At 41.3% G+C, this 25,036-nt stretch overlaps 1 protein-coding gene across 2 annotated transcripts in view; it reads right to left on the minus strand.

Annotated features, from left to right (window-relative positions):
• rxrgb (retinoid X receptor, gamma b) overlaps positions 1-25,036 on the minus strand; it is a 42,895-nt gene that overhangs the window by 15,333 nt on the left and 2,526 nt on the right. Inside the window, exons 1-2 of one of the 2 annotated variants that reach the window (XM_049587737.1) lie at positions 18,025-18,341; positions 484-713 (exon numbers count right to left, since the gene is read on the minus strand). In XM_049587737.1, coding sequence (XP_049443694.1) covers positions 484-713; positions 18,025-18,091 — 297 coding nt within the window. In that variant the 5' untranslated portion in view covers positions 18,092-18,341. Of the gene's footprint in view, positions 1-483; positions 714-18,024; positions 18,342-25,036 lie in introns of those variants that run through there. The other variant, XM_049587738.1, reaches the window with a different exon arrangement.

Below are 25,036 nucleotides of genomic sequence, written 5' to 3' on the forward strand. Positions count from 1 at the left end.
TATGGCTAACCTTCAACCTCCTGTCCACTGTTGGGGATTCCAAAAATGAGAAGCACATGATCAACCAAAGAACATGATAGTTTAAAGTGCACGGAGCTTGCCAAAAGTAGTAATTTGGACGAATATGAACCTCTGTTGAAGCTGAGAGCTTAGGAGGAATGAATAGAAGGTTGGTGTTGAGGACTTGACTGTAATTTAAGCACATAAACTCTGTTTCAAAGCGCCCTGTTTGATGTTTTCAAATGACTCTCTGGGGTTTTCACTAACTGAGGAGGCAGCTTTGAAAGGGCATGGTAGAGGGAAGAGGATAAATCGAGTGTGAATTACAACATGTCTATTACAACTGGAATGCACCATCTTAATCCTCATACTTTGACCATAAATGTACATTCTACACGGAAAGTTTAAATTGAGGTCCATCTAAATATAAAGAGGCCCTTTGAGACATAGCTTCCTGACGACCATCAAAACACATTTTCTCACCTGTGGACTGCCGAGTGGTCCAAAGTTCACGTTGGGCGTGGATGGCAGCGATATAGAGGGCGAGCCCAGGGAAGATGTGATGACGGGGTAGGGCGAGGCCAGGCCGTTCATTGGTGAGCCCAAGGTGGACATGGGGGACGGTAAGGGCCTGGAGGTGCTGATGACTGACGGGTGGCCCACCATGCCACCCATTGGAGGATGGTGGGTGTGGGTCATTGGCCCCGTAGAGTCTGGAGGAGAAAGAAGAATGTGTTAGAAAGAATGAGGAGACATAAAAAGGTTTACACTGAGTAACCAGTTGATTAGGTGTAAATGTGTAATTATGTGCCATATTTGAATACAGTGGCCGAAAGGGATATACGCGCTTCGCTTTTCGCGTTTACCTAGAACTTGCCGTCACTGGAGACAGAGAAGGTGAAGCTCAATCCGGGGCGCTTCTGTGTGAACCTGCTTTGTACTTATATGATTCTGTCACACTTTAAATGGAGGACCACACATATGTTTTGCCCCAAGAGGGAAACCACGCCACCAAATAAAAGAAAAAGATCAGATAAGCGAGGACGGGACAAAACGCGAGTGAATATTATTCCAGGTGGAAAAAACTCCTGTGGAAGAACACTCTGGAAACTATTATTATAATCGTACCAACCTATATTTGCCGCACTGTGCCGTGACTATCACATAAAACGTGTTATTTTAGCATTACTGTGCTAATGTTTGCTCGTGTTACCAAAACAATTAGAGATAAAACACCCCTAACATAACGTTATATCTCACAGATAACCTATATCTCACTGGTAAGCTATAACATAGTGTCCGCCAGGACGCGTGGAAAGGATGACGCAGTTATTCGGCAAACCACCGTTTATTACTGAACAGTACAGGTTACCGTTGGCCGTAACTACACCAAAACAACCAACAAACAAGAACTTAGCTGTAACTCCAACTGTGCACTCTCTCCTCCAGCTTGCTCATACACACACCAGCACACGCACTCACACAGCTCTCATCCCCGTCACACTCGCACCCCGCCCCCTACCTGTACTCATTCAATCTCAAACATGCCATTAACTCACAGAACATTGACATTATAACAGAACATTTACTGCAGGGTCGCTACAATATCGTAACATGGTTTAGATTCCAAAATAAATATTCACCTCATCGCTAGATAGGCCTACTCCTGAAAAACGTGAAAAACTCGTGGATGGATCTCTGCTGTCTGCGCAAAGCTTTTTATCCTACGAGGCCACCGTCACTTACCCGACGGGAGGGGTGAGCGATTGAGCGCAAGTGAGCCCTGCAATCTAGAATTTGACTGCTGATGTCACTGTTACCATTTTTACACACTGAGGCTTTAAGCACATTTATGTACATTTATTTCCTCTTTCTTTTCTTTAGACTGTCAATGCTTGTACGGGTAGCCTTTCTGAGTATTTATTTAGAGCCTTGGAAAAGTACCCATTGTATTGCTCTGTCGTAGCACTTGTTATTAAGACGATGCCTTACTGTGAATGTTCTATTTCGTATCTTACTTGTTTTTTGTTGTTGTTTTTGATGCAATATTTGAAAATCCAATAAACACACTTGTTAAAAAAATATATATATAATTAACAATTATCCTAACTTATTCTTTATGAATAACCTGCTGAGCACCTGCCGTAAGTGGGTTGTTGCCGTAAGTTTTTTGGGCCGACAAGCTGTAAACAGCATCTTATAAAGTCTGCCAGGTAGTGCACAGTGGGGTTATTAGAGCTTTTCAGCAGAAATCAGCTACCTGCTGTGACTGGAAACAACACTGACGAGAGCAGTGAGAATCAACCAAAACATTAAAGTTGTGGGCTGTAGAAACACAAAACAATGAGCTGAAAGACACCAAAACTTGTGTCATGTCAAGATTTTCACTTGCTCTGTCCCACATGGGATTACAAGACACCACCTCACATATTCCGGTCTTGCATATAAAACAAATGTACAAATCATGTGGGAAAAATATAAGATATGAAGTGCAATCAAAGTCAAAACAAAACTAAAACATTATCCCAAATAAACTAGGGTTGGGCGATATGGAAAAAATCAAGTATCCTGACATTTTTGACCAAATACCTCAATGTCGATATTGTGACGATATTGTAGGGTTGATTATTTGTGCTTTCACAAAATAATTACATAATGACATTTTCGATAAACAATCATCTGTAATGTGCATATAATATATCTATGTGTGTAAAGCCAAATCATAGAGCAGCTACAACACTCTGAAAAGACAAAAAATAGTTCCGAAAATTACATAATTTTACTGTAAAGCAGCCTTTAAAACCAGAGAAAGACAACACGATATTATGATATCCAAAATCTAAGATGATATATAGTCTCATACCACATTAGATATGATATTGACATGCTGCCCAGCCCTAACATGAACTATACACATAAGAATCTACCAAATATTTACAGATAATCTCGATACAGAGCTTTTTTTTTCTCTCAGAGCTTTCACCAGATAACTGGCTAAGTTATGAGATTCATAAAGGAATAGCTTTTTCCATATTTACAAAATCAATATCTGTATATCTCACACTAAGCAAAGCATCACACATTTCATAATATAAAGGACAGTAGAAAACAAAATGGAACTGATTTTCTACATCCTTTAGACAGCACATTACAGATCCACTTTTCCTCTTCTACATTAACATCCCGTCCAGACTCAACAGTCAAAGGTAAAACACCAGTTCAGAGCTGAGCACATAATTATCCGCTCCATATTCAGCTTTTATCATCTTCAAAATATTTTGCTTCACTCCATATATCATCACCCCACAGCCCTTTGTCCTTGGGAAACACGGCTTCTCAAAACACACCAAGATTGATCTTTTCCTTATTAAAAAAAAGAGCCTCAGGAAACCGAGAGTTGCAAAACAACGTGCGTGTCTCTTTGGACCAGAACTAAGAATTGATTTATCCCAGATAAATATTTGTCTTGTCAACCTACTTTCATCCATATCAAGTAACTGATTCCATAACTAAGTTATACAGATCTCCCTATGAGCCTCACATGATTCTCACTCTCACATTACACATACTTTTAATTTAATTCAACTGAATGATTTTAAGATTAAACAATAATAAATACACAAAATCACACTTAAAAACGAGTGCAAATCTGAGAATATAATGTTGAATATGAGTGCAATATGTCTTTATGCAGTCAGTGTTGCGTAAAACGCAGATAGGCAGAATGAAACCTGTCTCATTTTGGTCAGAGGGTGGTGACTTTGCCTTGCATCCATTGATGTAAACTGACAGGCTGGCATTTACATAGATGACCTACTTAGAAAAGCTGTCAATCAACGGAGTAGCAGGGCGTGGTGTTTAAGTTCATGCTGTAGCTGTGAGGACATTCCTTCATCATCAACACATATTACAAATACCAACATACACATACAGTATGTACCTGACGGGACAAACGTGTACGGTACACATTGTACCACGGATACAAATGCCACGGGCTGTCACAGCTTGTTCTGTTACAGACAGACGCAATAAGCAGTACCTCTCTGGGCTAATGTCGATGACTCAAAGAAATTCATAAAACTGAGCAAAATGTTACTGATGAAGAGTGACATGCCACCATATGCACATTTGGACTAATCTGAACAATCTGAAAATTCAAAAGCTTATGTGTCAGTGCACCCTCCCCCCCACCCACCCACCTCAACACACACACACACACACACACACACATAGACACACACTCATACGCAGTGTGATACTGGGCCCAATGCCACTGGTCTTAGTTAAATGTCACATTTCTTGTGTTTGTGTGTGTGTAATGGTAGCATGGCACACAATGAACAGCACCTGTGTTTTGGTTTTTAAAAAAATGCAAGCAAAGGTAATTTTTTTCGACCACAAAGCTCAACAGGGTGCCCCGAGATCACTGTTTTATTTTGAAAAATCCATTAAACTCCCCCAAGCCATCATCTTGATTAACATTAAAAAATGTAACCTTTTGCAAAGATGATTTTGTGCAACAGTTCAATTTGTCAGGAAATATCTTTTCAACAATAAAGCAGTCCCCTGCCAGGAGAAAATACATTTTATATCAGCAAAGATTCACTGTTGCCACTCACGGCCCAAATAATGGGAGCTTGTTTGTCTCACTAATGAGCCAGCAAATAAGAAATGTTGCTACGGATAAAAGTGTAAAAAATACGACAATATTTCTGACTCCAAGCTGCTCTGATCATTAAACCTCACATGTGCTGAACTGCACCACGAGCTCCCTATTTGTACTGCGCTGAAGACATTTGAATGAGAGATGCTCCAGCTCTGCATGGAGGCTAGATTTAGGAACAGAACTTCAACTTGTCTTAAGACTCACTCTAACAGGTTTTTTGTAATGATCTCTAATCAATATCTAAATGTTGGCATTGTACGTTATTATGTAGCAGATATGCTTAAAATATGGTGGTTAACATGTTAAATTTAGGCACAAAAACCACTTGGTTATGGCTAGAAAGAGAGCATGTTTTGGCTTAGCACCACTTGGTTTGGGGGCACAGTCCTCACAGGAAAAGCAGCAATGTCTCTGTGCTTTTCATGCCATTATCTCCACTGGAAAGACAGACATGTTGCTACAAAACACTTAGAGCCCAAAAGCGGATGGAAACACTCGCTAAAACACAACTGGTTTTGTTGTTTGCTGATCTTGAACAACTGTCTGCATTTTGGTAGCTGTCTTGCCTCAGTCAGTGACACCTCATCCACCATCCCCTGCACCTCCTGATAGCAAAATCAGCTTACATACTCCTTCACTTTAGAAATGCTGATATGAGTTACATGAAACATGCAAATGTAACGTATTTGTGGTTTGCAGAACTGTACAACAACAACATTTTCTTCTGCCGACTGGGCTGATAACAAAGCTTTACCTCACCGATGTTCAAACCGCAGCTCTACATTTGTCATCATTACACTTGTCAGTATATGTTGAATGTAGGCTCTAATTAAGTCTCTGAAACTTACCCCTGGTGATGCAGTCATGCGCTCTGTCTTATCAAGAAAAACTAGTTCTCCTAGTTTTAAGATCTAGTTTCAATTTTCTTTTCCATGTTTCAGTTTTTAGGTTTTCACCAGTAAAGAGAGAGATTGACGGTTTTGCCAAAATGAGTCCTTCAATTTCTGCTACTGCTTGGCAAAAACATGTATAATCAAGTGTACGTGGCTTAACATAACTTTCTTATTATGAGATTTTCTATGATTATGACATGTAATGCCTGGACATATCAAGCTGCTGCAACCTGATTGGCAGAAAAAATATTGGCATTGTACATTTTTGCAAATACGGATATGTTATATTTGTACGTTACTATGTCATGGATACGCAGAAACTGTGTTTCAACAATGATGTGATTAATCAATGTGTGGTTAGGTTTGTGCAGAAAAAAGCATGGGGTTATTGTTAAGAAGACAATGTTTGGGCTTAAAAAACAGTTGTGGTAGAAAAATCCTGGCTGGAAAAGCTGTCGAAAACAACCACTTTTTGTTGCATATCCTGGCAGGAAGACAGTGATGTCTCAGCAGAGAGCAACTGCTTTTTGTGGCATGTCCCCAGCAGGAAATGCAGCAAAGTCCCAGTAAAAAACAACTGCTTTTTGGGGCACAATCCTGGCAGAAAATGCAGTGATGTCTCGGTAAAAAACTCCCATGTGTGGTGGCTAAAAAGCCCCTGGAAACACAGCGATGACGATCATACAACAACTGCTTTTGTTGTTTGTTGAGGAGTCCTCTAAACTCCTGCCAACAAAGGCAGCTCATATGCTCCGTCACTTCAGAGGAGTTGATATGATAGAGATGAAAGGAAATGTGACGTATCTGAGGTGTGTAGTATGTACAGTGGGCTGGAGGATGAGAACATATAGGATGCAAATTGCCTTTAACCTTTTGTGACTCTCTTTTTAAAGCTTGCATTTCATTCTTTATTTACATTTCACATATGTCATCTTAAAAAGTAGCAAAAGGACTCCCGCACACTGTCCAACTTGCAATAAATCATTTATTTGCGACGTTTCAGTACTAGACCTTCATCAGGCAAATATAAAAACCCTTCATGAAGGTCTAGTACCGAAACGTCGCAAATAAATGATTTATTGCAAGTTGGACAGTGTGCGGGAGTCCTTTTGCTACTTTTTGGTCTTTTTTCTCCAACGCACCTGTCTTTTTTTATGGATGTGCCAAGTGCTTTCTTTGTTCGACATATCTCATCTTGTCAGTCCTGTTTCACTTTGAAGCTGTTTCTTCAATTGGAATTCAGAAATGCGGATCTCATATGACCTACGGGAAATGCTTAACTCTAAAACTCATTCATTCATTCATCTTCTAACCGCTTCATCCTCTTGAGGGTCGCGGGGGGGCTGGAGCCTATCCCAGCTGACATCGGGCGAGAGGCAGGGTACACCCTGGACAGGTCGTCAAACTATCGCAGGGCTGACACATAGAGACAGACAACCATAACTCTAAAACTGCGGGATACAATTCAAGCAAAAACCTCAAAAAGATCTGCTCGGGGCCAAAGGCAGTTTCTGTCACTGGGGCATCTTCTGTGTTTACAAGGACGTCTTTCCTGGTGTGTGCTTCTGGGAAATAATAGCTTATGTTCACATGCAGTGTTTGGACAGTTTCTGCCTGTCAGGTTGGCTAAAATGACTTTTGCTTGCAGGCTTTTTGAAAGTTAAACAGAACTACTTGCTAAATACGTTGCAATAGTTTTGAAATGTTCCTCTGATCCTTAACCCCTGGCAGCAATTAAGCCTGCATTAGTTTCTCCCCCACTGGACATGAGAAACTCTATTTTAAAGAAATGGAAAGTTTGAGTTATGCAAGACAGTTGCTTTCAGATTTCAAGGAATTGGGAAACACAGAGGAATGTCACATTGTCGGCCTGGATGCCGCATTTTTTGACATGAGGACACACTGTAAAACACACAGCTGGCCATTCACTCCCTTTCTGTATGCCAAGGAACAGATGTTGTGCAACTTCCTGTTTAGCAGTGAGAGTATAGCCTCCACCCCCTCTCTCATTCGCCCACTTTCTCCAGCCCTCCATGAGTGAACCCTGGCAAGCAAATATGTATTGGGGCCTCCCTCTCTGTCCCACAGAGCTGACTGGATACCCATTGCTGTAAAATACGATTTAAAAGCACCAAACTCTTTCAACTGTATACTACTGCCTGCAAGTACTACCTAAATTTAAATTCTACAATGGCGGGAGTGTATTCTCAGCTTTTTGGAGTGCAGATTCATCTAAATAACGAGCTTATGTAATGGACCAGGACTGTACAGCATGTACTGTGTCTGATTTTGTGCACTGACCCCTCTCTTTATGTGCATGACAAATTCCCTTCGGGGCTCGTAAAGATCTATTCTATTCTAGAAGTGCTGAGTAGGAGATATAGTAACAGGGCTATCGTCACTCCAGCCAACAATTTGCCGACGTGCTCTTGCAGACATCGAGACCACAACAAGTGTTCCGACTGCCCGGGCCAGACGTGAGACAGATGAGAAGATAAAGGTTGTTGCATGCAGAGGTCTGAGACAGTTAAAAGACAGACTGGTGCTGTAGAAAAGTACCATTTTAAACTGAACTTGGAGCAGTGCTCACACTCTTGCCTTTTCTGCGGCATTGTGTCTTTCACACTGGCCTGAAATCAGGACAAACAACAAGGGCAATAGCCCAAACCACAACTGAGAATTACTGTTTCTAATCAATAATGCAAACACTTGTACAAAAATGTCCAGGTGCAGGATTATGTGGTGATCAGAAAGACAGGATTTGATGCCAAATATGTATTTATTTTATGCTGCTGGGAACAAGCAGACCAATAACCTGACACTAACGCTGAGGTAAATAGCCGATTAATCAGTTGGTTAAACATTAATTGACAATAACTTAATCATCAACATTCTTTAGTACCAGCTTTTCAAATGTGAGGATTTGCTCTTTAATGTTTTATGGCATTGTAAATAGATTATATCTGGATTTTACTCTGTTGGTTGGACAAGAGTCACCTTAAGCTCAGCGAATTTTTGACGGGCAAACTTTTCTGACATTTTCTTGATTGACTGATAACAACAAATTGTCGGGCTTTCTACTTGCAAAGTAGGTTTGACTACTTTGTCAGGATGTGCGTGGGTGGAAATCACTTCACACGACAAGGAATCTTTCGTTTCGGCACTTAACTTTGGCAGATGAATTCTGAACGTACAGCCATTTACATCAGTGAAGGCACCAATGCTGGGTTGCGGTCCCTAGCTCGGGCATAGAACAGCAAGCTAGTGCTGTCCATGCAATCAAACATGAGCACCATTCACCCTTTACCAACTGACTCCTTTGAAAACTCGCTGTCTTCATACGTAATCTTGTCACGCCAACTAATCCCTCAATACGCTACATCTGGCAACAAAAAAACACATTTGTAAGGGAAGACAGGAGGTACAAATTTAACTATTGTGAACTGCCTTACAAAATCAGTGATAAAAAATAGTCATGAGTTGCCGTCCTATTTGAGATCTATTCAGTGTCTGTTGCTGTGAAGTGTATGTTTCAGATAAAATCAAAGATAACTGCAATTTCACTAGACTAGGGATGCATCATGATACTGGATTTTCAGCGATATGTCAATTGCCAGTGCTGAAATATGCTAAATTTTCTTTTCCACTTAATTGCAAAGAACATAAAGTCCATTTTGTACAGTGGTGCCTCGAGCGAGGCGGGGCGGGGGGATGACCCCTCTGATTCAATTGCTGGCCCCCCTGGCGAAAATAATTACAGGTTGACATTACTGCCTTTAGGAGGCTGTAGCATGCTCTTTTTAAACTAGCATGAAGATCTTGTGAAACTAGACAACCTAGGGTATCCATTGCCATCGGCCATACTGGCATAGCTTGGCAGCAAGGGGGCTTAATAGCACTCCAAATTTAGGCTAAATTTTGGCAAAGGAACAACTGGCATGGCCATTTTCAAAGGGGTCCCTTGAACTCTCACATCAAGATATCTGAATGAAAATAGGTTCTATGGGCACCCACGAGTCTCCCCTAAGCTTGAAAACGCTTGTTCCCAGCAAGAGCTTTGTTCTTTACAACTAATGTACTACTTCAAATTATAGCTTTATATTTGTCTTTTTCAGGGATAGGAACACCTGCAAATTGAAAGAACAATTAATTGCCTAATATGTACTGACAACACATTAAAACAGGGTTGCTGTGTAATTCAAAATGTTAACTGTACTGGTATCGACATAGTTTTCAACTAAGATACATACTTCAACAGCGTAACTGACTTCCTGAAATTAAGTAATGGATTTTGGTTTTGGTGTGCCACCCCAAGATTCTCAGTGGCTCCATTTGGCCATCCCTATGAAAAAAATCTTTTCCTGTAGTGCTCCTGCTCTCATGGTGATGGCCCACTGGCAGATGCAGATATAAAATGCAGTGCACTTCAAAAGAGATAATGTTTTTATATTTGTGTAACATTTTCAAACAAAACTGTAAAATTCATCCTATTTTTAACAGGCTTCGATGGTACTCTCTGTGAGACAAGACTAATTAAAGTCACATAATTAAAGCGTTATCTTATCGGCCTGTCTTATCAGCAGAGATGTTCATTTTGGGCCGATGCCAGCATTTTAGTTTTTAGCCTTTATCTGCTGATACTTATGACATGCAGATATTATCATGCATCCGTAGTCCAGACCTAAGAGTCCCTGTAGCTGCAGTACACAGAAGAGCACAAAAGCACATGGACAATCAGCTGGTGGGATGCCTAAAAGGAAATGGCGAGGTGAGTTGAGCATGCTTTGTGAAGGGAGTGTGTCTTTGTGCGTGTGTAAGGAGGCCAACATGTTCAGTGGAGGAAGCATAAAGCAGCCCAGAGCGGCTCAAAGGGGCCTATCCTCAAATGACCCGCCTCAACCGGCTGTTCCATCTCCATTCTATGTAAATCACCTCGACACAAAGAAGGCTCTTGGAGGAGGCCGATCACACGTTGCTCAATAGAGGAAGGTACATTAGCAAGCACCAGGAGGCTGCTGATAGACGGAAAAACCCTAAGAAACAGATTCAGTTCCAGTGCTTCCTGCCTGTCTCTGTTCAGACCTATACAGTGCTGCAGCAACACAGGCATCTGTTTGAGAGCAAACAAACAGACAGAGCAGTGAAGGGCACCTTTGACCGCTGGCGTCGCAAATCAAAGGTCGGCTGTTACCAAACCCCTGAACCAAGTTCAAAAAAGTTGCTATCTGCAGTCGGCCACAGTCACACTGATCATTCTGAGAACTGACTGCACCGAGGGGACGGACAATCTCCAGTAACTGACATAATGTCTAAACAGTAGACTGTTAAAGTTTGAACTGAATCAGGGATGGAAAATAAAAACACACTGATCGTGATAAATAGTCACAATAACAAATACTTTTTTTTTCCTTCCCCAAAACATCAGTATATGACATTTTCTTTCATATGTTGGCTTCTGGACTGAACTATGGGCTGATTAGTTTGTTAGATGTTGTAGGCATTTTGAGTATAAGTTCATCCATGTTATTTGAGTAAAACATCCATTCTTGAGAATTGGGTAAAATCATATCCTGCAGTGAAATTATTAATGAATAAATATCTTTTTGTCAACTCCATGAGACGTCAACTCTGTCAGATCTTAACTCTGACATCCATTACATAAGCCATTCAAAAAAACTTTGATATTTTAAAATATATTTTCCTAAATTGAACCCCCCCGATAACAGGGTTTTTTTCCCCAGTTCTCAAAAATGGGTGAAAACTGTTTAGTAGGATTTTATGTACACAGGCAGTTATGCTAACTTCAGTGCATTGTTCTGTTCTAATATGAAACCATTATATCTACCATATATAGACATATCTACAACATACACTAGAATTTGTCATGGAGACATCAGTGTAAGAGGTGTATTTATATCTGGGTATATGATATAGAGCTCCTAGATATATTTGGTCTTCCACATGGACACTGAAGCACATGGTGCAGGGACATATTGACACCTCATACAGTGCTGGACAAAAGGATGGTGCAGGACACTGTACAGTGTGAGCTAGTGCTAAAACTACTGGTCGATTAATAGATTTGTCGAAGCTGAACGTCAGAAAATTGATCTGTGACTATGATTTATTGATCATTTTAGTCAACTGTTAAGCAAAACTGGAAATTATTCCTTGTCTTCAGCTTCTCATGTATCAAGATTTGCTGCTCTTCTCTGTTGTAAATTATTGGAAATAAAACATTTCTGGGTTTTGGAAAGGTAAAATGGCAAAGCAGGCAGTTTGGGGTTGGGCTCACTTCTTGGCATTTTAGAGACTAACAGTAAAATTAATATTAAAGGAAATAAGTGACAAGACAAGCGGCAACCTCTGGGGCTGAAAAATGAAGCCATGCCAAAAACTGCAGTTCCTTGAAAGGCTAGGCTCCAGTAGTGAGTCAATCCCTCTCATGTTACGATGCCCAAATTTATAGCAGAAACAAACATGTTTACAGCATGATACAAAAAATGGTTTTGGTCTTTACGGCTAATTTTAGCATTCTTGACAGCTGTAACTGGGCGAATTTTTAGATAACTCACCGTTAATTTTTTATTAAGGCATAAAGTTATGTATAATTAAGGTCGCAGCTGCTTTGAGTGACAGGCTTTCTGTGAGGTGTAAACAGTCTACAGCCCTTTTTACACAGAGATTGGCCATAGGGCCGCTACAAAGTCCCTTCTTCATGCCCCCTTTGCATTTTTGCACAAAACCAAACGACCACGACACCGCTCCTGTGTGTCATTTTGGACTGCATCCTGGCATTGTGGAATCAAAAGAAGCATGACCTGCATGACACATAAAACAACTATGTTGGCCTCTGTTGCAACATATAACACACACATTGGCAGCCCTTTCTAAACAATAACAATGACATTATATAGCAATAACAATTATTTACTGTCTCTGTTATATGGCGGCTGAGCTCGTTCTTTGCGTGGAGGGTAAAGACCTCCCGGACCTCACAATTTTCCCAATTTGCAGACTTATTTATTTATTACTTTATTTTCCACTGTTCTTCTTCTTTGAGTTAGCTGCTAATTGCTAACAGTGCCTTTTTAAATCTCCCGTGGTGGGTCGCACACATAACAATGTAACGTACCCCCCATGATTCCATCCTACTGACATTTCGGTGCTGTTAATTCCTCTGTTCCTCGCTTAGAGGCTTACCTCCTGTGAACATGAATATTTTTTACTGTATACACTCAAAGGGAACACGCTTAAATCAGTATTTCTTATATCACAATGAAGGAAATTCTAGGACCCATACATCCTCCTAGTGTCTGATGGAAAGGGCACTGGATCAAAGAAATATTTGATAGAGTTGAAAGAAATAGATCTGCACACCAATTAGCTCCTGCTAGATGGATTTAATGCTATTCTCACAACGTTACACACACTTTTATCCAGTAATCAGAAACAGCTCCAGTGAAAACAATTTTAAAACGGCCCTCTGTACGCAGAGGACCGATGCCACATCAACACCACCATCAAACAGCTGCCGTATGCTTCACATGATCATTTATGTAGGTCAAACACATTTTATTCTCACATTTATGGCAGAGAACAGCCAAAGCCACAAATGTATCAAACTGATGTAATGATCAACAGGTTTAAAGAAACAGCACGGACCACAAACCCTCTAAATCCCTCACTGTTAATTACTGGGTAGGGGCTGAACGGAGCACTCCACTGTGTGGTAATTCAATAAGCCCATGGCCCACTAGCTAATAATATCTCCTGTCTGGAGAGCAGACCAGCACTGGGAGTGTATATGGGGAGAGGGCGTAGTGAGGGACAAGTGGGAGCAGCAGATCAACTCCTGGACAACAAAACAAGCCTCAATATCTATCAGATTAACCCCCATGAAGACGGATTCCCAGCGTGTGCATTGATCTGTTTAATGCCTGTTTATGTGTCTGCATGTGTCATGTCTGTGCGTGTACGTGTAGTACGTGTGTATGCTCTCATGCTCATATCTGAGGCTGACAGTGACCAAGTGACAGAGAGCAGAACGCATCCTAAAGTAATCAGTTGGACAGCCTGCGGAGCTCATTAGATACAGCGGACATGTAATTAAGAAATCTCTTCGCTGCCAATCCAGCTCATAAGCATCAGTCGTAAACCTTGTGTGCACACGCGCACACACACACACGACGTCTTTCACGTTACAAGAGAAAAAAAACCCCACACAAATCTTCCATGCACACTCGCACAAAATCACCACCCTTTAAACATTCATTTCTGTGCTAAATGAGGTTGATGTCTGATCAATTGTGTCAGTAAATCCTCTTATCCCCGGGTAAGTATCTGCAGCTCAGCGGGCCAGCTGTCAAGAAGGTGGGAGGCCGAGGAGGAGGGGACAGAGAGAGGGACAGAGCCAGATAGGAGGGAAGGGAGCAACGGACGGATGGATGGAAGGGATGATGGGTGGACTGGGGGGGAGGGCATCGTCCCACTCCAAAACGCCCCAACACTCACATGATCCCACCATCAAACGCATAATCTCTCCGTCTCGCTGAGAACATTAGATCATCAACTAAGTACTTGATTTTTTTTTAAATGCAGCTGTGATTGAGATAAAAACTGTTAATGGTGAAAGAAAATGACAATATTCTCTTTTGTTATAAACAGCAAATTGTCAAAAGCTGATCCATTTTTTTCTGACTGTCTTTAACAACCACAATAAATAAAGCCCATGATAGCTTTTAGCTCTTGTTAATAGGAAAATGTTTTTCCCATGAAGGCATACGGCTGAGACAACACAAGCACTTGAGCTGGTGAACTTCTCTGACCCTAAATTCTGCCCTGTAGTGAACCCTCTAATGAACTCGCACACACTTTCCATGAAAAGAAGAGAAATGAACTCCCAGTCCTTCTAACCCCCCTCACTCTGTTTCTACATAGCATAGCCTCAAACAAATAAAAAACACACATACAAATACACATTGTTTCCTCCATATGTAGGCCACTTTTGCCGTGTCCTCACATCCACAAACACTGCAGACTTACTTTTGACACAGAGGCAAAGGATCGATCAGGAGGCCAGGGCTGAGACACGGACTAGATAAAGATTGTTTTGCAAGTGATAAAAAAGTTTGGAGCTTAAACAACAAGAGCTAACACAAGTCCGCTTGTACGGACAGAACAGGCTGACCAAGCAGTCCTGGAAAACAAACAAAGGGGTGGGCCACAAGGTCCAATGTAAACCACAGCATCTGTCGGATGAGGTAACTCAAAATTAGTTCCTAGAAGTATTCTCTCACTGTTACAAAGGGTTGGGAAAAATTGGGAATGCACCAACACACACACACACAACACATAGACAATACACATTAGCCCACTCAAGCTCATGCTGTGACCAAATGAGTGTGACCAGGGCGACCTGACCTCTGGATCTGTGACCAGATCCTAGAAAGACAGCCAGACTGCACAAGGCTCAGTAGCAACAGTTATCACGAGTTTAGTCTCGAAGTAATGGTCTGAAAAACTGGGAAAGAAAATATGTTGGACATGGCCAAAGATTTAAAAAAAAAAAAAGTAAGATGGAGCTTGGGGTGACAAGAAAAGGACAAACTGACAATAAGTAAATTTCCATTTGCCTGTTTTATGTGCATATTGCATTTAAAAAAAACGGGGAAAAAAAGGAAATCCAAAATAATTCTGAATAGTATTTCACACTTGGCTGAAGTGGAAAAGAGGAAAAGGTCTGATGATTAAAAAATGACTAAGTGCGATATAAACAGACTTATGAATGATGATGTGCATGAAGCATGTGACTGAAACGTTCACTGAGGCTTCTGCTTTACCGAAGAGATGAAAAATTACAAAAACCTCAGATCTGTGTGGAGCAACGAGGAGAATGTAACCTTTATAATAATACAAAACATAAACATAAATGCAACATTATATTTTCTACATTATTATCAATCCTTTGAATTTCGATTGGTGTTGTTTATCTCTATGAAACTACTCCTAATATTCGTCTCACTTTTAACAGTGTTAAAATTTGCACTACATTTGGATAGAAACCTAAATACTGATTAAGACACTAACAAGTTTACATAGTCTACAGACACATTAGCAGCTCTGTAGGTCTGTACTTTGGCACAGTGTTGCCTTCAGCTAAATGCTAAAGTTTGTGCTAACATGTTGATGTTTAAGTGTGTGTAATAGGCCTATTTAACATGTTAACCATCTTAGTCTAACACACACTAAACACTGAACACAAAGTACAGTCTGTGGCCGGTGGGAATGTCATTACAGTTGCAGGTATTTGGTCATAAACCAATAAAACAGTGGAGCTAATGGTGGCACTAGAGGAAAAGTCAAAGTTATCAGGATTCATGTCATCGCAATCCATCCAATAGTTGTTGCAATGTTTCAGTCTGAACCAAAGTGGTGGATTGACTCACAGTCCGACACTGCCATCCCCAGCACCATGGTGCTAGCATGACTAAAAAGGATCATGGGCAGATTATGAGACAATGGGCCCCTGGGCACAGATGTGCAAAAGGTTCCACCACTTCTCCTACACAGTGGTTTTGTTTCTCTTCGTCGTCATTTTGTGTTTCTTTCTAGTTCCTTTGCATCTCTTTGTGGTCATCTGGTGTCTCTTTGTGGTTATTTTGTGTACCTTTGAACTAAATTTGTCTCATTTTTGGCTGTTTGGTCTCTCTCTGAGGTCATTTTATGTCTCTGTAGTTCCTTTGTGGTCTTTTTGAGTCTCTCTCTCTGCTAAAATATGTAATAATTTGAGTGACATTTTGCAAGTGAAGGTCAGAGGGGTCCTGACACTTGGGACCCCTGGGTCTGGGCCCAGCAGGCCTGTTCAGTAATCCATTCGTGCTTAGAAGGACCAGTAGCTTTGCACGTTTTACCCCTTTAACTCACACTGCTTTTCTATCTGTTTCTTACCAACAACAAACAACATAAAAATCAAGCCACAGACACTCAAAATAATTCCATTGAAATGGAACCAAAGTTGCATTATTTGCTTGTTTTTTGTCATCCAGGTTTATTTCCTAATAATGTTGCTCTAGAATGATATACTTTATAGCAGCGGCTCAAGTTTCTTTAAAGCTCTTTTTCACAGTACAGAGGTATGGACTGAAACTAATGGCTGTCTGGAAAATTGAAAATCAATATAAAATCTCTAAAGTTAAATTTGTGAAAACATGAAAAACTTCTAGTTCAATCTTCTCGCTTTCGTTGAACAAAAGTCCTGTTGTTTTAACCAATTCCCAAGATTTACGAGAGGCTCAAAAGCACCCTTTCAATCTGTTTTTCCGTAAACACTATTACAGAGTAATGATGACTATAATGGTTGTAATCACAGCTGCCCTGCTGAGCTCATAATGGTGAGAGCAGAACAGAGAGTGTAGACATCATGTACATGTAGCACAGGTGGATTGGCGTGAATGTTTTTGTACTTCAGGGTCAAGATCAGATGCTGGAAAACGTTTTGTGATGTTTGTCCTCTACTCTCTGCCCTTTCATCAACCCACAGCCGGAGCATGAATATGAATATCTTCAAGGTTGTCAGCGAGGAGGAAACACAGTTGTAAACAAAAGCGTCACATGCTTCTCTCAAGGACACTAGAGAAACAAATCTACTATCTACACATTACACTAACACATTCACACAGCGAGCCAGTTAATAGGCCCATTACAGTAGGTGTGGAAGTGTGCTCATATCAACACCTCCCACACCTCTGTACACACAGGAAGAGGAAAAAGCACCAAGAAAAAACCTCATCAGAGTGGTCGATGATGGAAGGATGCAGCGTGACAGACAACAGACAGGCAGAAAGAGAAAAGCAGGATGGAGAGGACTAACAGGGAGGGACAAGTGTTGAGAGATAAACTGATAGTGAAGGACAAGGCAATGAGAGCTGGAAGCGCTCTTTGAATCTGAGTGGCATCCCCGCTGACCACATCTGAGACCTCATGTGAGTCACAAGCGGCAGCAAAGCCTTGTACCTGTCACAGCTGGTTAAAATGATCCCATGATTTTAGAGGCAGGAACTGAGCTGTTGGAGGCCAATAAGATGAATTCTGTATCTTAACGATGCAAAATCATCATGCAAAGTCATCGGAGCAACGTGAGAAATGTATCACAGTGAGGTTCATATATAATCCATATGGAAACCGCCAAATGCAAAGAAGTGCAGCCGCCGAATTTGCCCTGTTTGTTGCAGGTTTCTCCCGCTGGGGAAAGAAATTCAAAATAACTTGTTCAAAGAGTGCACAGGGATTAGAGGCATTACCTCAGTGCATCTGTGCAGTGCTAGCTTTTAGTGCTCCAGCTCCACTTCTGTGGAAAATCACAAAGCAACAGCAGTGCAGACAGGCAGCATCTTCTACCACATACATTCTGATGTGATCCAACAACAAACACACACACACACAGGCAACACAGATCCTACTCACAGTGGCCATAACCTATTTCCCTGCCCGGGCTGCCTCCAGTCGCAGGTGATGCCATGGGGTGCCACATGCCTTCGGGTGCAAGTGTGGCGCTGGCAGGACGCCAGTCACTCAGGTGTTGGCTCAGTGACAAACTAAAAAAAATGACGCAGATACTCCGGACATCAACTACTTTTCAGGACAGAACGGGGACAGACAGGCTGACATGGAAAAGGGGCGGGGCGTTAGTGAAGAGCAAAAGAGGTGGAGTCCACCGGCGCCAGTTATAGGATTACCCAGATTATCCTTCCCCAGAGATCAATCCAACAGGAACTGTTTACTGACCGACTGCTGCACAAATCAGCTCTCCTAACGCCCACTCACACCGTGTCTCTCTATCTATCTCTCTCTCTCTCTCTCTCTCTCTCTCTCTCTCTCTCTCAGCATGTTGGTAAAACTATCTGCACAGAGACACCTGTTGTAGTGGCAGAACAGCGTGTCTGGCATGGGGAGGGAGGGTGGTCATGGCGGAGGGGGTCACGCTTAAGAGAGCTGCAACCAGAAGTTTCCAATTACTCCCTCTTAAAAGGGAACAAGACCAGAGAGCATGGGAAGACAGTGCGGTGCTGATGTTCCTCTACACCACATAGGTTTCTACGTGTCAATGACATTTTTTCCCTTCATTTTCTTTCCTTTTGCTGAATATTAGTCACAGACTTTCTGTTTAACGTGTAGGTGGTATAAATGGGATGTGAGTGTTGAGAAAGGAAGTGACAAGAAGTGGCCATGGGCTAAAGAATTCTCTCTTCTACCTCCCGCAAAACAGCTCTGATTGCCCTTAATGCCAAGAAATAAGTGTGCCAGCGTGATAGGTACTGTTAAGGCATGTGGAGCCGCCTACGTGCACATTGTTAGTATGTTTGTGTGTTTAACAAGTGTTATAACATTCCAGGAAGTCAGGAATTGTCTGTTTCAGTGCTCTAGGATGGCCGACAAACACACAGCAAAGTGAAAACCCAGATGCAAACACAGGCCAAAAATATACCTTAAAGGCAATGAGGAACAATACATGACAAACCCTAAGGGAACCTAAATAAATTAAGAAACCCAAGCAGGAATGGATTCAATCTTCAGTCAGACTGTTGCAAGACTGTTGTTGCGACTCCATGTGTCAGACAGGACTTTAAATAACAGCAGTACATTTGTATTGGTGGAAGAAACAGCACTAAAATCAGCCTGTGAAAAGCAGGAGTTAAGTTTGTTCAACAATGTCAGAGGCAGCATGCATTCTTGGCCATGGAAGTATGTCATATCATTATCACCAGAAAATAGCCCGAGCCAATAAATGTGAAATTGGCACTGATTTTAGTCTGCAGCTGCTCCTTTTAATCTATCCTGCCGTCCTATCAAATGTGCACCCTGTTCCACCCTTCAAGCTTTGGAAACACACATTTGCATTGAAAGACAGCACTAAAAACTTGAGACGCCCTCCCCAACATGTGTGCATCTATTTTACTTACATGACTCAACAGAGTTTGCTTGTGCAGTGCACCTGCATGAGGCTGGATCGTATGTCTATACAGTACTTGAAGGATAGCCACCAGTAACCAGATCCCTTCAGTGACAGTAACCTGGCAAGAGCCTCAACACGCCGACACAAGAAGAGGGCAAGGCGGAGAAGGAGAAGAGACACTCGCTGCCTCTCTTTCAGACTTAACAAATCCCGCAGGGAGAAGCTAAAATAATAGAGTCCTTCTTAAATGCATGCTGTGTTATAATAGCGTGTCGTGGCCCACATAAAACACGCCGAATTAACCCTGAGAGCCATAATTAGCATTCATAGATGTATCATGGACTATGAAGACATGCAGAGGATAATTGACAACCTTAAATTCATGTTTCACACTTAAACGTACCAATAATCTAATCACTATTTGTCATCGGTGTCGTGTATATTTGTGTCTACAAATTGTAAATCTTGCACAGGCTTTACTGAGAAATAGAAAAACAATAAATCAGCCAGTTTGTCTCGCTAAACCTATCTCAAGAGGAGACAGTTTGCTCCTTATGTTCTACTCTCGTTGCTAGCAGTGATTTTTGACAACAGGAAGAACATTATCATGCAGCACACTCGGCTGGGTGGACATTTGTAGAAAAAGAAACAAGCGTAAAGCAGAAAAAGCAGAAAAATGTATTTTTTCCCTCCGAACAGCAATGTGTGCCTGTGTGTTGTATTAATGTGTGTGGGTGTGAGATAGGAGTAGTGCGTTAAATGGCACTCAGAGCACTCAAAATAGCCAAGCAAGGTTTTCAGTGGGTTCTTCATGTCTCTCAATGGAGAGGTTTAATGAGACATAATGTTCTTAGCTGCTACCTGTGGAGCAAACAGTACCATGAAGAACTGTTTTGCCTGGTTAGTTGAACCAACTCCTACTGAGCCATAAATCCCTTCAGCCCATTCCTATTTATGGTGTTTAAGAGTACCATGGTGTTCAAACCTTCTGATCATGTACTTGTTTTTGGGAATGACTCTGCGTATAGGGCTAAACAAACTAATGTTTTCCTCATTGAGTAATCTGTTAATTAATTGTATGATAAAGTGACTAATTAATTAGTCAATAAAATGACTGAAAATAGTGACATTTTAAAGTTCCCACAGCACAAGGTTACATTTTAAAAGAGCTGTTTTTGCCCAGCCAACAATCCACCCAGAGATTCGGGTGTTTTTTCTTCATAAATGAAAGGATTCATTAATTATTGAAATTGTCTCTTACCTGTTTATTAACCAATTCATTAACTGACTCATCATTTCAGCATTATCTATATCAAAAGACATTGCATAACTTTACACAGTGGTAAAAAAGTAACTGAGTACATATGCTCAAGAACTATTATAGTGGCCAATTTAACATACCCAAGCTCCTTGGCCACCTAACTTGCAAGGTATCCCAATTTTGACTCATGTTCTAGTTCCTTTTTCTGTTAAGACCCAAAGTACTCACGAGGCAGGGAAAACTTGAACATTCTACAAATACTACTGGGGAAGTCTTTCTAACTTACTTTTCACCCAGTCCACTACTGACTTGCTGTCCAGTATGCTCACTTATTGCACATTATCACATGCTGTAACCCTACACAACACAGTGGTACGGCTCTATGTGTTCTGTGCTGCTGTCCCTTTTCCCTCCACTGTAGATCTGCCCAGGTGTGCTGCATTAGTTAACGAGGTGTAGTGCACCTGGCATGGAGGAGGTGCTTAAGAGCTCCTGTGCCAGCAGCTGAGGAGAGAGGCCTCTGGTGTGGGCAGTGCTGGTCCTGCTGCCTCTCAGCCTGAGATTTTTGTTGTCTTATTTTCTTGTTTTATTTGTTAACAAATCCCATGGATTTGAGTGATTTAAGGTGTCTTATGTGGTTATTTTGGCTCAGTGGTGGCGTTTTGTTCGCCCTATAGGGCCGCCCAAAGGTGGGGTGTAACAACAGTCAAAAACTTATTGCGATCGAATCCTAATCAGACTTCACATCATCTTCCAAGCACCATGTTGTACGATTTCATTTTTGAAATGTGTATGAAACAGCCGGCACCATACCTGTCGTAAATAACAAATTATACCTGTATTCTGTCACAGACATAGCCTGGAAATCCAGACCCAATCTAGAAAGATTTAGGGTCTGGCTATGAGCAATGCAAATGGCCCAACTCGAGGGGCGGCACCAAGCATGCATTTGAAATATCACTATGACCAATCAGAACAATTCACGGGGTGACGTGTACGCTTAGCTACCAGCGGAGCTAACTGGTGGATTAGACTCTTGCCGTATCCAGTCAGCAAAAATGTCCTTCTTGCAAAGGAAAGATTCGAGCGCCGTCTTCTGTTCTCTTTTAGAGAAAAAGCCAAGTCTAACTCGTTCACTGTAGCGGCCAAAGCCGTTTCAAACAACTGGTGTTCATCCGTAGCCATCTTGCAATGTTTACTGACTGATTCCGGACTTCATCGTCACAGCGCTGTCGTCATCTGTTTAGCTCGCCTCTGGCCCGCCTATATCAGATACACCGATGTGACTGGTGCAGCTCGGCTCCAAGGCATGGATAATGAGCATCATTACTGATTGCCAGAGTGACTCGCTGAGCAAATTCAAATTGCCCTCCAGCGAGAACTCTGGATTTCCAGGGTATCACGGACATATCCTAAGAATAGTCTACTACTATACACTAGGGATGTAACGATATCAGAAACTCACGATACGATATTATCACAATAAAGAGTCCACGATACAATATATATCACGATATTTATACAAGGGGAAAAAAGAGAAAATTTATTGTTAAAAATAGCTATTTTATTCAAAAAATACTGCATGTGCACTGTACAGCATGTTATTTTTTAACTTGGAAGCGTATCATAAAGTATCATAAATAAATTAACACAGCTGAACATGTGCTTTCATCAAACAGAAATAATGTAAACTCAAAAACACACAATCCCTCACTCACAGACACACAGAGAGACACAGAGAGAGAGAGAGAGAGAGAGAGAGAGAGAGAGGGGTGGGTAGAGATGTGTGTAAAAGAAAACCAAAACAAATAAAGCCCAGCCATTTCCCTGGAAGTAATAGAAAAGCTCAAAAACACACATTCACTCAGTTTGTTCATGCCAGGTTGACAATCTTGACATCAAGGAGACCCTAACACTTTCTCAGAACAGGAGATGAGGAGAGGAAAGCTGTGCTCCTGCACTTTCATGTGATATGCGTGGCATTTCTGTGCGAGCCTGTATTCACGAGTAATCTATCCAAGAGTAATGTGTGTGCAAAGCTGTATGAAAGCTTTGTTATACATCATTTTAGTGTAACTTAATCATTTTTTTCGCTGTGAAAACATTGGACTACCGACAAGTGCTTGGCCTTGTCGGAAAGCTACGATTTCGCTGACTCATGTGATATGCGTGGCTTCTCGCTATGACAAACGGTCGCGGAGAAAATCCACAGAGAAGAACAAAATCTCCTTACTTTGTTTGCCCTTCTAGCATTTCTGTTCACTTGTCTTGTTTCCTCTGGTCATGCACGGGTAGAGTCGGAGGCTGAGAGGCTGAGCTGCAAGAGTCTGCTCTCACCTGCACGTGTAGTTGCATGCAAAGGATTATGGGGAATGTAGTCGCACAGTCATATTACCGGCTCTGTAGGAGAACGCAGCTATATAACTACCGTGGCATTCCCACGACGGTATCGAGAATTTATTTTATCGCTACACCGCGAAATTCGATATATCGTTACATGCCTACTATACACCATTCAAAATATTATTATATTATTAATTATATTATTTATTTGACAGCTAAATTTCACCTATAAGACCTATGATCAGTTTATAAATACATATTATTGTAGATGACACTAAGCAACAGTATATGAGGGAGTTCAAATCCCCCTCAATCAACTATAACATTTAATTGCTGCTTACCTGTTAATGAATCAACAATAACGATCCAGTAATATAAAAGAACACAGTCAGAGGCCAGTCTATCAGCTGAAACACCAGAAAAATGTTGGAATTGTAAGTTTCTACAAACCACAGACGTGTTATATTTGCATGTTATTACGTGGCCAATACCTTGAAACTTGTTTCAACAACACTGAGGTTAACTTGTGGTTAGATTAACGCACAAAAACCATTTGGTTAAGGTTAGGAAAAGATCATGTTTCGGCTGAAATTACCCAGTTCAGTGAGCAGTGAAAGCAGCGATGTCTCAGGAAAAAACAATCGCTTTTCGTGCCTAAAAAGATGCTCGATCACAACAATTGTCCTTTTAAAAAACATCCACATTTGAGATGCAATGACTCGCTAAATTGAAACTGGGTGTGCTGTTTGGCAGGCATGTAACTTGACATGTAACTTTAAAAATGTTCATATGACAAATGTGCAAATGTAACATATTTGTGGTTTGCAGAAACACACAATGTCAACGTTTTCCTCTGACGACTGGGCTGGGTCTACATAAAGAGTGCTTTTATATTTAAAGCATATTTTGTTGCTCATACTTCAGTGCTTTTACTTGACTGTAAACGCAGGACTTTTATTTGTAATGGAGCATTTTTATGGTGCAGTTTAAAATTTAATGATTTGAATACTTCCACAACCACTGCTGAGACACATTATTCTTTTAATGGGCAACCAATAGTGTTTCCCCTTAAAACACTGAAGTAGGGAAGGCTGGGAGTCATTTTGGTTTTAGAGACACATCAACAGCTATTGCAGCATGTGTCTACATGAGAAAATAGTTGAATTTATTCAACACTTGATGTAAAATGTAGCCGTATATTTAGCTGTTATGCCTTTACGATTGATGAATTAATTAAAAACAAACACAGATATGAGGAGATGCTTTATATCAGAGGGATGTGTTAATACATAATGTGCGTTTAAAATTAGAGCTGGTGTGCATCTGTGCGTGACATGTATGTTGCTACTGCATAATTAGCAAAGAAATAGCTTTATACATCTCATAACCTAACACCGTCCGCCGCAGCCTGTGGGCCTTTCAAGGTTCTCTGCTTGATTAAAGCTGGAATTAAATCAAGGCTTTGACCTTCTTCACTAATGACTAATTACTGGCAATTAGCCCAGAGAATGGCCTCCTTACACCCCTTCTCTTCCCTCATCCTGTTCTCACAATTAGCACCCACCCACTCACACATACGGTCAAGACAAGCAGCCTCTTTTACACTGACACGTAAATACACACACTCAATCAAAAGCGCCTGAGAATAAACCCATTGTGTGCATTGTGTGCTAATGCATGCGTCGGCATTGAGGCAATGCAAGGTCTCAAGCTACAGAATTCTTGAGCAAATACCTGCAGAGAGCCACACCCCTCTACCTGTATGGTTTATTTAACTCTGCAGGAGTGGGTGGGGAATGCTCTGTGCAGGGATCGGCCGTTAGAGAGCCGGTTTAATACTGCCGGCACTTCACAGTCAAATAGTACCACCCACATTCTTTATGTCACATGATATCATGGTCACATTTGGCTGCAATAAG

This window comes from Epinephelus fuscoguttatus, linkage group LG10, assembly GCF_011397635.1.
Source record: "Epinephelus fuscoguttatus linkage group LG10, E.fuscoguttatus.final_Chr_v1".
NCBI classification, from domain to species: Eukaryota; Metazoa; Chordata; class Actinopteri; order Perciformes; family Serranidae; genus Epinephelus; species Epinephelus fuscoguttatus.